The 13,392-nt window shown below is 43.7% G+C and overlaps 1 protein-coding gene across 3 annotated transcripts in view; it reads right to left on the bottom strand.

Annotated features, from left to right (window-relative positions):
* Positions 1-13,007, bottom strand: part of LOC117361116 (phosphatidylinositol-binding clathrin assembly protein-like) — a 273,794-nt gene extending 260,787 nt beyond the window's left edge. For 2 of the 3 annotated variants that reach the window (XR_004539594.1, XM_033946029.1), the window contains exon 1: positions 12,234-12,363. Coding sequence is in view for 2 of the 3 variants with exons in the window: in XM_033946029.1 (XP_033801920.1) it covers positions 12,234-12,363 (130 nt within the window). In the remaining variant the exon portion in view is untranslated. Of the gene's footprint in view, positions 1-12,233 lie in introns of all 3 variants that reach the window. The other variant, XM_033946028.1, reaches the window with a different exon arrangement.
* Positions 13,008-13,392: the final 385 nt, after the last annotated feature.

The following is a 13,392-nucleotide window of genomic DNA, read 5'->3' on the forward strand; positions in this document are numbered from 1 at the left end:
GTAGACCAGGGGTGGGCAAACTTTTTGAATCATGTACCACAATGGGTTCTTAAATTTGCCAGAGGGTCTGGGCGACCGGGAGGGGAGGGTGGTGCCAGGCGACTGACTTCTGATGCACCGCAGAATGATGATGGTAAGATAAAGGGCTAAGACAGAAAGACCCCCCCTGCCAAAAAAAAAAAAAAAAAGGGAACGGCACACTGTTGTCTCTGGTTTCTGCTTTCATCTTCTTTTCACTCTCTTCCTTCCAGCATCTGCCCTCACTGTCTCTTCAATCCAGCATCTGCCCCTTCCCATCCACTGTCTGCCCTCTTCCCCTTCCATATGCTATCTGCCTTCTTTCTATGCCCCTCTCCCCTTTCCATCCAGCCTGCGCCCTCCTCTCTCCTTTTTTCATGATTCATTCCAGCTTCACTGCTCTCATTTTATTCTCTCCTACACCAGATCTAGCATTTTTGTCCCCCTCTCCTTATTTCTCTGCTGACCCCATTCCCAGCAATGTCTCTCTACTTTCTCATTCCTTTGTCTCTCCCCTTTCCTTCATCTGATCTCTCCATTTCACCCTGACCCCTTCCCCTCCTCTAATCTCCCTGCCAGCTGTTTCCTTCCTTTTTTCCTCCTCCCCTGTCCAGAAGTATCCCTTCTCCCTTCCCTCCTCCCCCTATCCAACAGTAATTCTCTTCCCTTCTCTTTCCTTCCTCCCCTCCCAGCAGCATCTCTCCTTCTCCCTCCCTCCAGGTCCAGTAGCAGCTCTCCCTTTATTTTCCTTAGTCCAGCAGCTTCCCAGCCCCCAACCCTCCCCTCCCAATCCAGTAGCAGCTCTCCCTTTATTTTCCTTAATCCAGCAGCTTCCCACCCCCAACCCACCCCTCCCAGTAGCAGCTCTCCCTTTATATTCCTTAGTCCAGCAGCTTCCCAGCCCTCAACCCTCCCCTCCCCTCTTAGTACTTGCCTGGACTAGCAGTGCTGGTGCTTTGCACGGTGGCCCCACTGCGCAGGAGACGAATCAGGGAGTAGCTAGTGCCTGCCATAAGCGTTTCGTCCGCTTAGGCGCGAGACCTCCTCATGGCCATTTGCGACACATGATGGCACCACCCGCTAAACCACACCAAACAGAGGTTGGCAGTGATGCTCGCGTTCCTACCAACCAATAGTCACCCACCCCCTGAGCGGGGCTGATTGCAGAAGAGCACAGGGAGCAGCTCACACCTACCACAAGCGGACGGAGGGCGGTGGCAGCGACGCTCATGCTCCTTTCACACACCAGTTGTGGAGAAAGGCCGGACAGTCGGCGGACCGGTCTAAACATCTAAACGGGCCAGATATGATCTGCATGCCGTAGTTTGCCCATGTCTGCTGTAGACACGTAACAAATTTTAGACATTGTTCAGGGTTTTGAATACTATATATCTTGAAGAGTAGTATGTTTTAAAGTTATATCTATTGTAAATCTTATGTGATGATGCACTGTAATGCTATTATTATTGACCTGTAACCCGTTCTGAGCTTTTTAGGGCGGACGGGATATAAAACAAAATAGATAAATATGAAATAAATCTGAAATTTAATTATGTACTTTACCAGCTCTCATCAGACTGGTTGTCTTCCTCACTTCAAAACTATCCTTAAAGACTTAGCTATGCTTGACTATCTACAGTGGGTTTCATTATAGTATGAATAAGCCCACCTGGGAATCTAGATTTCATATTTTATACAAACTGCAGTGTTCAAAGCTTTTCCTATGTTATTCTCTGGTATTAATTCATAAAAAATGCTCAAGAAAACAAATGTGCTTTTAAAAGTTTTCTAAATAGGAGGTACCTGGGATAAGATGGCTGTGTAGTGAGGATGCCATGAAGTTTGCTCCTGCTTGCTTACATATTTACTGCTTGATAATATTGTCAAAGGAAACCTTTCTGCATGCCAAAAAGAAAGGGTAGAGTGGCTGCTTCAACCCAGCAGACAGAGCCTACCTTAAAGGGGCAAGAGGTGATCACGAGCTTTGTTTCATCTTCGCCTCAGGGCGTTCCAGGTGTGCTAAGTATGAAAGAGACTTCAGCCCTCGGGAGCGAGATCTCGCTCAGCCAAGCAGGACTAGTACCCCTCTGCAGCCACGAGACTGGGGGACAACGGGAACGATGCAGGATACAGAAGAAATGCTGCCTCCAGAGCTCTTGGGCTTGGCGAGCCCTCAGGAACTCTCGACCAGGTTATCTTTGCCAGAGAGGGCTATAGGTAGTTTAACAGAGAGAGAGGAGAAATGCTATCTATTCCACCTCTTGTTAAACCTGCTGAGATTACCTTGGAATCAATTTGGACAGCATTGGACTCTCTCTACAAGGTATATTCAGGAACTTTCCCTTGGTTTATTTGAAATCACAAAAATTAATGAAGTGTGAAGAGGACTAAAAGCCCAAAAAGAGAAATTTAAAGACTTGGACCAGCAGGTTCAAGGCTTTCAATTCTTTCAAACTTCAACGATGCAAGATAGAATGGTATTACAAAGTAAAGTAAAAAAATTTAAGAACTATACTAAACAGCTAAACCTCAGATTTTTGAGCTTTCCTAAATAACTTACGTCTCCCAAAGACATATTTTATAAGTTTTTGAAAGAAGTATTTAAGTACTCTGAAAACGGGCTTTCACCTCTTCATAAAATATATTTTTTATCAGTTCATTTAAAAAGATCTAACTTCCTAGTTTCTAAATCAGTTGTGAAAGTTTCTTCAAGTTCTTTGAATCTTACTAATATTTTGGAAACTTCAGAAGAAGTTACATTGAGAGCAACATTTGGTTTACAACAGGATAAGAAAACGCTCTTGCGCTTTCTTTAGGTTGAAAAAAGTGACTTTCCTGAATAGCAGGATAAAAGCTCTGATGGACCGAAGCTTCCAGAGGGTGGAAAGATCTTTCAAATCAAGGAGTCTACCTGGTCTTTCATGGTCAGACTCTGGTCCAGTGTTACTCCCAATACCTTCATAGTGGGTTGAATGGGATGACTAAGGTTATTGATGCACAGTGATGCTTTAGTGTTAAGTAGGTGTGGCGATGCTATAAAAAATTTTGTTTTCTCTGGGTTTAGCTTTAGTCTGAACTCAGTCATCCATTGCTCCATCCGATTTAGTACCTCTGCTGCTTTGGGGGTGACTTCTGAGATAGAGGTATTGAATGGGATAATTATCATGAAGTCATTAGCGTAGCTAAATAGTTTTATCCCCAGCTGGGATAGTTGCGTACCCAATGAGGACATATAAACATTAAAGAGCAGAGGGGATAATGGTGACCCCTGTGGCACACCAGATGAATTGCTCCATGTATCAGAGAGATCGTAATTGAAATGGACTTGGTAGGTTCGGGATATGAGGAAACCTCAAAACCAGTTTAATACCTCTCCTCTGATTCCAATTGCATCTAGGCATTGTAACAGTTTCCCATGGTCCACCAAGTCAAAGGCAGAGCTCATGTCAAATTGCATGATCAGGGCGTTGAGGTCCTTACTAAACAAGTAGCACAAATTATCCAGGATAGCTGCAATTACTGTCTCAGTGCTAAACAGAGGCCTAAAATCAGATTGAGTTTCATGCAAAAGAGAGAATTGGTCGAGATATTCCAACAGTTAGGTGTGTACCAATCCTTCCATGATTTTCACAATGAATGGAATGGATGCTACTGGTCTATAGTTAGTTACTGATGTTAATGATTCTTTATGAGTTTTTGGAATTGGGGTTATTATGATATAACCATTATTAGTGAGGAATTTTCCATTGGTTAGGTTATTAGTTAAATAATTCAACAGTGATAGTTTAAAGTCTAATGGAGCTGTTTTCATAATTTCTGGGGGACATGAGTCCAGGATACAGTATGATTTAGAGTATTTGTTATATAACTTGATATAGTTATTCCATTCGAAATTGTGGAAGGAACTCCAAATCATGTCCGCCGGTATTTCATTTCCATATCAGTTGATTGATGTTCGCATGCAACAATTGTCGAGTGGTTATTTCTTAGGTTTTTAATTTTTGAATCAAAATGTTGTGCTAGATCATTTGCAGAGGGTAGCTTGATATTATGCATGAGTTGAGTGTGGCGTGTGGTGTCAAATAAATTTGTAACTATGTTGAACAGTTCTTTTGTATTAGCTCCTTTTGAGCTAGTGTTAGATGAGTTAATTTTGGATGAGTAAAATGTTTTGCGTTTTTCTTTTATCTGTTGTTTGTAGAGTTTTATGTTGGATCTCCAGTTGTTCGGTCTGACTGTTTTCCCGTTTTTTTCCAGATTCTTTCTAAAAGTCTTATTGTTTCATTGTTAGGAGTTCGATGTCGAACCATTTGTTGTATTTATTTGAGCAGCTTTTACTCTTTCGTTTAGGGGCAATTTTATCTAAAATGGATGTGCTAGTTTTCATCTAGTGATCATAGAAATCAACTCCTTCTTCTATCTTTACTTGTAGGTCATATTGTGACCAATATTCCTCTGGGTTGATATGGCCCCTTGTGAGGTGTTCTCTTTCTGTCCGTGGACGAGCCTTAGATTTTGGCTGAGTCCAGGTTAGATTGAAATAATAAGTGAAATGGTCAGACCAGATATCATGATCTTCTAGTTCCTTATTGCTAATTTTACAGTCTAATATTTCTAAATGATTGGTCATTTTGGAATCCAAATCCTTCCTTAGAAACAACTGCTAATCCTCCCCCTCTTCTTTCAGCAAGATTTAGCATGTGAATTTTAAAATTATCTGGTAGGAGATCATTTATTATTGGGTCATCTTCAGACAATAGCCACTACAATTTTTCCTTGAAGGGAAAGGAGTTACAATGTCTAGTTCTACTTGATTTCAAATTACTGATTCTAATTATTATGATGATGAATCAATACCATTATATATTTACTCTTTTTCTACATAGTAGATGTATCACTCCTTCTGATATTTTGAATTGTCCCCTCCAAAATGAGGACTGTTAAGAGTATTCTTGCATAGTTAAATTATTTGTAATGGTTGGAATTGTTATTACGGTTTTGTGGCAAGACTGTTTTCTTCTACATTGAATATCTTTTTTATGTAAATATAAAGGATAAATTTAAAAAAAAGATTTCTAAATAAACTCAAGGACTCGGGACTTGAGGACTCGCGTTAGCGGCTTTATCACACGTACCTTTTTAGCGAGCGCTAGCCGAAAAACTACCGCCTGCTCAAGAGGAGTCGGTAGGGGCTAGTGCAGCCGGCAAATTAGTGCACGCTATTACGCGCATTAAACTGCTAACACGGCTTTGTAAAAGGAGCCCTCAATCTTTCTTAAATCCTTAGGAAGGGAGTTCATAACTGAGGTCCCACAACCATAAAGATCCAAGTCCCTATACATCTCCAACCTAATTTGCTTAAAATCTGAAACATCAAGTGTCTGATTACTTGAACCTTTAGGGTTGAAGCCAGACAAAGTGGTGGTTGTTCATAAATATACAATACTTTCTAAATTCTTCCACACATTGTTAGTACTACTACATAATCATAAAGACCCAAGGGAAGCAAATTTTCTGGGCTTTAAGTTCTGATAATATCACCCTTCAGACAAATATTTAGCAATATACATTTATACTGCATATTATGTGTATCTTCATTTGAACTGATAGATTTCAAATTGATATGTATCTCTACACCAGATCTCTTTACTGGCCCAAATCTCAGCATGCTTGTCTGACACTGCTGCCTGGATGTTCTACTGCCACTTAAAACTGAACCTTGACCAAGACTGAGCTACTTAACTTTCCACCTCTCCCAGTGGGATAACAAACTCATTCTCCCCGTGTCGTCAGTTCGCAACCTCGGGGGGATCATTTTTGACTCCTCTCTCCTTTGCACAAATTCAACAATTAAGCACAAAACGAGTTAAAATTTAAATTTACTATTTTCTTCAATAATTACCACTACATATGCAGTGATTGGGTGGAGGGTTCCCCTATAGCAGGAGTCCCAAAGTCCCTCTTTGAGGGCCGCAATCCAGTCGGGTTTTCAGGATTTCCCCAATGAATATGCAAGAGATCTATTTGCATGCACTGCTTTCAATGCATATTCATTGAGGAAATCCTGAAAACCTGACTGGATTGCGGCCCTCAAGGAGGGACTTTGAGATCCCTGCCCTATAGGGTCACTCCCTGGGGGAGCTACATGTTTCTGAGCATATGCGAGAAAGATATTGTAGGAATGTAATGAGTATTGATTATTTTGGAATTTTTTAGCACACGGAAGTATTAGTGTAGTATTCAAATCCAGGCCAAAAGCCCAATTTTTCAAGGTTGCTTTTAACTCCTATACCCCCAATTACTTGTAAAGCATCCATGCCTGAGAAACTCCCTAACCCCCTACTTTGATTACACTCTAAGCTCTACTGAGCAAGGATCGTTTCTTGAATGTTTTAATGTACAGTGCTATGTACATCTAGCAGCGCTATAGAAATGATAAGTAGTAGTAAAATTAGTGTTCTGATAGTATTTCCACTGCAGCTTCTTGTGACTCTGGACAAGTCACTTAACCTTCCACCACTGCCACATGTACAAAATAAATACCTACAGTAGAATCTCAGCTAATTAGCATTCAATTAACTAGCACTCACAAACTGGCAAAAAAATAAAATAAAATTGTCTCCCATGCTCCTAAGACAACATTCAAAGTGGTACTCATGACCCAATAACCTTCCCTCCCTCCCTCCCTCCCACTCCTGGGGCATAAGCAGCAACCACCAATCTCACTCTCTCCCTAAAGCAGCAAAGCCGGTCCTGACAATCTCATCCCTCCTTCTGTTCCCAAAGCAGTAGAGCCGGTCCTGACAACATCCTCCCTCCCTCTATTCCCAAAGCAGCACAGCCGGTCTCAACAACCCCAGTCCCCCCCCCCCACCCCCGGTAAAAAGGCAGCTTATGGCCAGCCCCAGCAGAGCCTTTCCTCTGCCGCACTGGAAGTGATGAGGCAGAGGAAAGGCCCTGCCAGGGCTGGTCAGAAACTGCCTGTTTAACAGCATTCCCCCTGCTCGCCAGCTGCCGCTTCATCGTCGGGTAAGTGAGGGAGGGAAGAAGGAGGTTGTCCAGACTGGCTTTACTGCTTTGGGAACAAGGGAAGGAGGGGGTTGTCAGGACCAGCTATGCTGCTTCGGGTAAGGGAGGGAGTGGGAGAGGGGGGAGAAGGGGAAAGATGAATGGGAGAGAAGGGAGGAGAGAAAGTAGAAGAGAAAGGTGACCAAGAAAGAAGGAAAGATGATGCTGGACCTACAAGTGAGGGGATGATAGAGTGAGGTGGGAAGGGAGACAACTATATTTTATATTAACTCTCAAATAACCAGAAACTATAGTTATCCAGTATCCACCAATCCTCATGGGTGCTGGATAACTGAGATTTTCTGTATATATAATATGTAAACCACTTTAATTGTAAGGACAGAAATGTGGTATTTTTATTTAATTAATTTTTCTATACCCTTCTCCCAGGGGAGCTCAGAACGGTTTTTACACTTTATTCAGGTACTAAAGCATTTTTCCCTGTTTGCTCCGGTGGGTTCACAATCTATCTAATGTACCTGGAGCAATGGGGGGGATTAAGTGACTTGCCCAGGGTCACAAGGAGCAGCGTGGGTTTGAACCCACAACCTCAGGGTGTTGAGGCTGTAGCTTTAAACACTGCACCACAAATCCCATCCTCTTTCCTTATCACTATTATGAATCAGTAAGTTGCTATAAATTGCAGAATCTAATATAATAAAATGGTAAGCCGCGCTTGCGCACTTCCTATTTGTGCGCCGGTTTTCCGTGAGCTGTAGCAACACATAGGAAGTACACATGTGCGGCTTACGGTTCTTTGAAAGACGCGGCGGTGGCTACTCTCACAATCCCCGCCTGCGTCGGACTTCCGACGCAGGCGGGGATCATGAGAGGAGCCACCGCTGCGTCTTTCAACTAAAAAAAAAAAAAAAGTCAAGACGGATGTCGCCGCTGCGGCTGTCGGCGGCTGCAGGCCGCGGAAGCTGTAGCCCGCCGCGGCCAAGCACAGAGACGGGCCAAAGTTTTGTTCAACTTCAGAGACGCAGCAGCGGCTCTCTCTCTCTCCGGTCATCGGCGTCATCTTCGTTCCTCTCCCCGGCACACCCGAACCCCTGTTCAGCCTCCCATCCGACCCTACCTTCGTCTCCCTTAGTTCCTTGCCGCCGCTCTTCTTCTCTTCCCCCCCGCGGTCCCAACAAATGTCCTTACTCCAGCAGGGGCCGCAGCACTCTAAACACGCTGCTTGGCGGCCTGCTACTGTCCTGATTTGCTCTGCCCATGGCAGGCCGCCAAGCAGAGTGTTTAGAGTGCTGCGGCCCCTGCTGGAGTAAGGACGTTTGTTGGGACCGCGGGAAGGGGGCGGCAAGGGACTAAGTTGGCCGGTAGTGCTGTTTTTCAGTGATGGAGGAACACGCGAAAAGAAAAGAAAACAAAATAAAGAAAATGTTGGCCCCCGCCGAAGAAGTGGAAGGTGGAGGAGGGGCGTGAGGAGCCGGAGAGCTGTATGTAAGTGTGTGTGTGCGCGTGTGTATAGCCGAGGAGGAAGTGTTGCAGGAGCAAGGAGGTGGGGAGAGTGGATTTCCCCTACTTGGATGTCAGGCATCAAGAGGATTGGAGTAAAAGCTTTGGTCCTGTGATCCTCACTCTTTTCCTGGGGCTACTGCTGGACAGGGGGGGAGCAGGACATAAAGGAGAAGAGCTACTGCTGGACAGGGGGAGGAGGGAATGGGAGGGGTACTGCTGGACAGGGGGAGATAAAAGGAGAAGGGCTACTGCTATAGGGGGGGAGCAGGGAAAGGGGGGGAGGTGTTGCTGGACAGGGAGGAGGTAAAAATAAGGGAGAAGGGCTGCTAGCACCCGTTAATATGATAAAATGTTATCATCAAAGGAAGAGAGTGTGGCATAGTGGTTAGAGCTACAGCCTTAGCACCCTGAAGTTGTGGGTTAAAAACCTGTGCTGCTCCTTGTGACTCTAGGCAAAGCACCCAATCCTCCACTGCCCCAGCTATATTATATAGACTGTGAGCTCGCCAGAACAGATAGGGAAAATGCTTGCGTTCCCGATTTGTAACCCATTGTGAATGAATGAATAAAGAAAGAAATCTTACCAACTACAAAAAGCCCGGAGCATTAAAAAAAAAACATGTATTATCATATCATACATAATCACTGCAGTACTGTAGTGATGGAGCCAGCTACATGTGAAAGCGCTCAAGAGAATAAAGCTGCTGTAAAGATGAAGAGCAGAGAAATCGCTAGTCTGGCAAGACCTAACAGCAGAGCTTCTTACAGGCCTGGAGAATGTCAGAGAAGAGCAGGAACCTTCATTATGGCAGTTGGATAGAAAGCAAACCACCTTCTGTGACAGTGCCATCAAAATCCTTGCCTGGTGAAAAACCATCAAGGTTGGAAAAAATAGCAACAGCAGCAGCAAAGTAGAGACTGCAAAGATTCCAGCAAGTTTTCCTTTATCCTAATTTACAGAAAACCTGTATCTACATGCTGCATGAATTTTCAAGATCACTTAAGTTGGCATGATAGGACAAAACTTGAGGGAAAAAAAGCTAGAGCAAAATCACCAAGTTCCTGCACTGTATAGGTTTAATTGAAATGTATCCATCCTGTGTGCTCAGAAAACAAAATCAATGAAGTTACTACTGTTTTCTGATTAACACTACTTACTTAATATCTCACCCTTCAGTTTTTGTTAGTACATTTTTAAATCTCCCACTCACAGTGGCAAATGGGTTGGACAAATAAACAGGAATAAGAAAAAACAGCCAGCTACAAAAGTAAAAAGGTAATCTTTGGGACTTGTTTATTGAGCAGGGATAATCACCTGAAATGAACAGTCAATATTCATTAATAACACATACATTTTTATCAACTCTTTTACAAAGCTGCAGTGGCTGCCATGCAGCAAAAGCCCTGAAGCCCTTTAAATCCCTACCCTATGGGTTTTGGGGATGGCAGTCACTAACACGGCTTTGTAAAAAGGGGGGGGGGTGTTAATTGTTGAACTGGCAAGCTCTTTCAAGTTCTTCCTATATACTAAACACATTTTCATGCAAAATCTATATATACACATACATAACCCAATGCTAATTTACTCCCACTTTTACAAAACCGTAGCATGGTTTTTAGTGCTGGCTGCAGCAGAAACAGCTCCGATGCTCATAGGAATGGCCGGCACTAAAAACCGTGCTATGGTTTTGTTTAAAAAAAAAAAAAAAAGGGTGAGGGTAGTTAGACAGAAGAAAAAGTTCACAGTACAAGTATAAATGTCAAAATGTACAGCGCTACATACACCTTTCAGCGCTATATAAGTGATTGTGGTAAGTAGTAGTAGCAGTAAGTAGCAGCCTACCTGGATTCTATATATCCTATTTGTAGCTCACCCACGTGTTCTACAGGGCTATTTATTGGGATTTATTAACCACCTTAATGAAGAGGAGTTTCACCCAAGGCAGTGTACAGCAAGTATAATTCAAACATAAAACTTACAATTTTGTTAACAGCATAACAGTAGTAAAAAGACCAAATATAAACAAAGACAATGAATGAGGTAAAGTCAAAATAGTAAACAGAAACTTAATAGGACTGTTTAAAAAGAAGCCCCTTCATTAACTGAATTCCTATGTTTCCACAATACCTAATGCTCTTTTGAATAGCATCCCAAAAGCTTAACTTTGTATTCTCTTTTCTCCTCTAAATTACAGAGTTTAGTCTCTTTTCAGTTCTACAGATACCTTCAGGTCTTAAATTCTAGGGAAAAAAAAAATCTCCCCAATATGTCCTACACTTGAAAAATAAAAGTTACTGAAATCATGTGCGTTTCTGCGTTATTATATAATAATAATAATAATAATTTATTTCTTATATACCGCTATCTAACAAGAACACAAAGACGCACACAAGGACGCATTTTACAGTGTCGAGCCTGAACCCTTCACCACGACGAGAGGGAACGGGCTGCAAAAGATCACTGCAAAAGGGCAGAGGCTGAAAGTCACACTCCAGCCTGCAGACAAAAAAAAATATAGTAATAATATGTGCAGTGTAAGGGAGGGAGAAAAGGATTGGTAATGTGTTAATTTTTTGTATTTTAAGTGCGTTATGTATTATGCTCATATTTAATATATTTGCATTGCACTGTCAAAATTTTAAACTCAAAGAGTTTAAAAAAATGTAGGAACTGAAAATATACGTGTTTAAAGGACGGTGTCAACGGGGAGGAGAGCCAGCGAGCACGGAATGCAGGTTAGAAAGTTAAGCTTGCTCCTATAAAACAATATATACAAAGTAATCACTCAAAAAATGTGTAAATAAATACTTATAAACATACAAGTAAATCATAAGAGTTTTTGAAGCTCAGAGAAATGGAGGTGATAACAGGGACGAATCCCAACACTACCACCTCACTGCCCAATCATTGCTACAATGATTGCTTGTTGTAAAGGTAAAACGAAGCTGTAAAGATATGGAACAGCATCGAGAGGGAGTGATTAAAGAAGGTATGACAATATATACAAAGTAATCACGATAGTCCTCTAATGTGTGTACTAATCGTTCTGATGCAACCATCTCCTCATGGCGTGTCCTCATGGTTGCATCAGAACGTCGCCGTTAAGAAAGATTAGGACACACATTAGAGGACTATCGTGCCCATACTTAGAACTCTTCTTTGAAACCTTTTTCGGTTCCCTGAAGCAGGAACAAAACGGGCCAAGTCCGTCGGAACCTGCAAGCCAAAGTTAAGTTTGCTGTTCCATATCTTTACAGCTTCTTTTTACCTTTTTGTAAAATCAGTAGCTTACAGCACTCTTTAAATAATGACATCATTTACAACAAACTTTCTAGAGTTGTAGCAATGATTGGGCGGTGAGATGGTAGTGTTGGGATTCGTCCCTGTTATCACCTCCATTTCTCTGAGCTTCAAAAACTCTTATGATTTACTTGTATGTTTATAAGTATTTATTTACACATTTTTTGAGTGATTACTTTGTATATATTGTCATACCTTCTTTAATCACTCCCTCTCGATGCTTTTAGAGAGGTTCTTTGCTCCTTTTTGATTGTTTGAGTAAGTCTGCTCCTATAAAGCAGGCATTAAACTCTCTCTCTCTCTCCTTTCCACCCTCAATCGGGCGCCGCTGTCGCACGCGCTGGGGGGGGGGAGTTCAGGGACGGGGGGAGGAGGTACTTACAGTCGAGGTGCTTCCTTTTGGGGCCCATGACTTCGTGGGTCGTCGCCTTGCAGACGGCTTTGGAGACGGCCGAGCCGGTGACACTGTGCTGGGCCGCCGTGATCCGGTCGGTGATGGACTGGCCCGACATCTTCCCTCCGTCCTCACCCGGAGCAGCACGGCAGGGAGGCGCGCAGGTGAGGTCCTCCCCCCCCCCCCACCGGGGGGAAGGAGCCACGAAGAGCAGGCCCGACCAACGACAACCGGTGAAGGAAACAACGTTTCACGAAGAAAAATACACACCAAAGTTCCTGAGCGGCGGCAGCAGCAAAAAAAACAAAACCCAAGGTGTTTCACCCCCCCGCTCGCTCTTGGCCCACAGGTGGGGGGGGGAATGAGGAAACCGGTAGGTTGGAGTCTCGAGCCTCCGCCGACGAGCGGCGTTCGATTTAAGCGGAATTGCCGTTACACCGGGTCCTGGCGCCCTCTTTGTGGTGGCTGTAACGAAAAAAAAACCCCAAAAGCTGTTGCACGTTACGAGTTCTTTTTTTGGTCTGTGAAGAAGAGAATATAAAACAAAATGTAAGAAAAAAACAAAAAACGGAGAATTAATAGGACAAACGAACCAAATAGCGATAATAAAACACCCTGTCAGCGCGCGGCGGACGGAGACATCGTCTGTCAGGGCCGCCGGAAGGGAAAAGGAGCCGGGGCCGGAGGAGGGGAGGATTCGCTACCTTCGGTCACCACGTCCCGTCCTCCCCTCGGCGCTTTTTTTTTTTCTCTCTCTCTCTTTTCCTTTTCCGGTTTTTTTTTTTTTCACATTTCACTCCCAGACAAAATGGCGGCGGCGCTGCGTCACCTGACAGAGCCGGCTGCAAAAAAAAAAAAAAAGGAACTGGCTGCTTGGAGATTAAAGGTGGGAAGGGGGGGGGGGGGTAGCCGCGCGCGCCACTACGGGGGTCACGCGAGGAGAACGTGGCGCCGGCTCAGCTACCTAATGGAACGGTTAGACCTCCCCCACCTTCCCGGGCGGAAGAAAAGAAATGTCGCACAGTCGAAAGTGGCGAGGTGACTCTTGCAAAATGAAGGGGGGGGGTTACAGTCCCGCTCCCCCCCCCTTTCTTTAGAGCGCCCAGAGGCGGAAGGACACAAGGAGAAAGTAAAATGTTGCTTTTGA

This window comes from Geotrypetes seraphini, chromosome 5, assembly GCF_902459505.1.
Source record: "Geotrypetes seraphini chromosome 5, aGeoSer1.1, whole genome shotgun sequence".
NCBI classification, from domain to species: domain Eukaryota; kingdom Metazoa; phylum Chordata; class Amphibia; order Gymnophiona; family Dermophiidae; genus Geotrypetes; species Geotrypetes seraphini.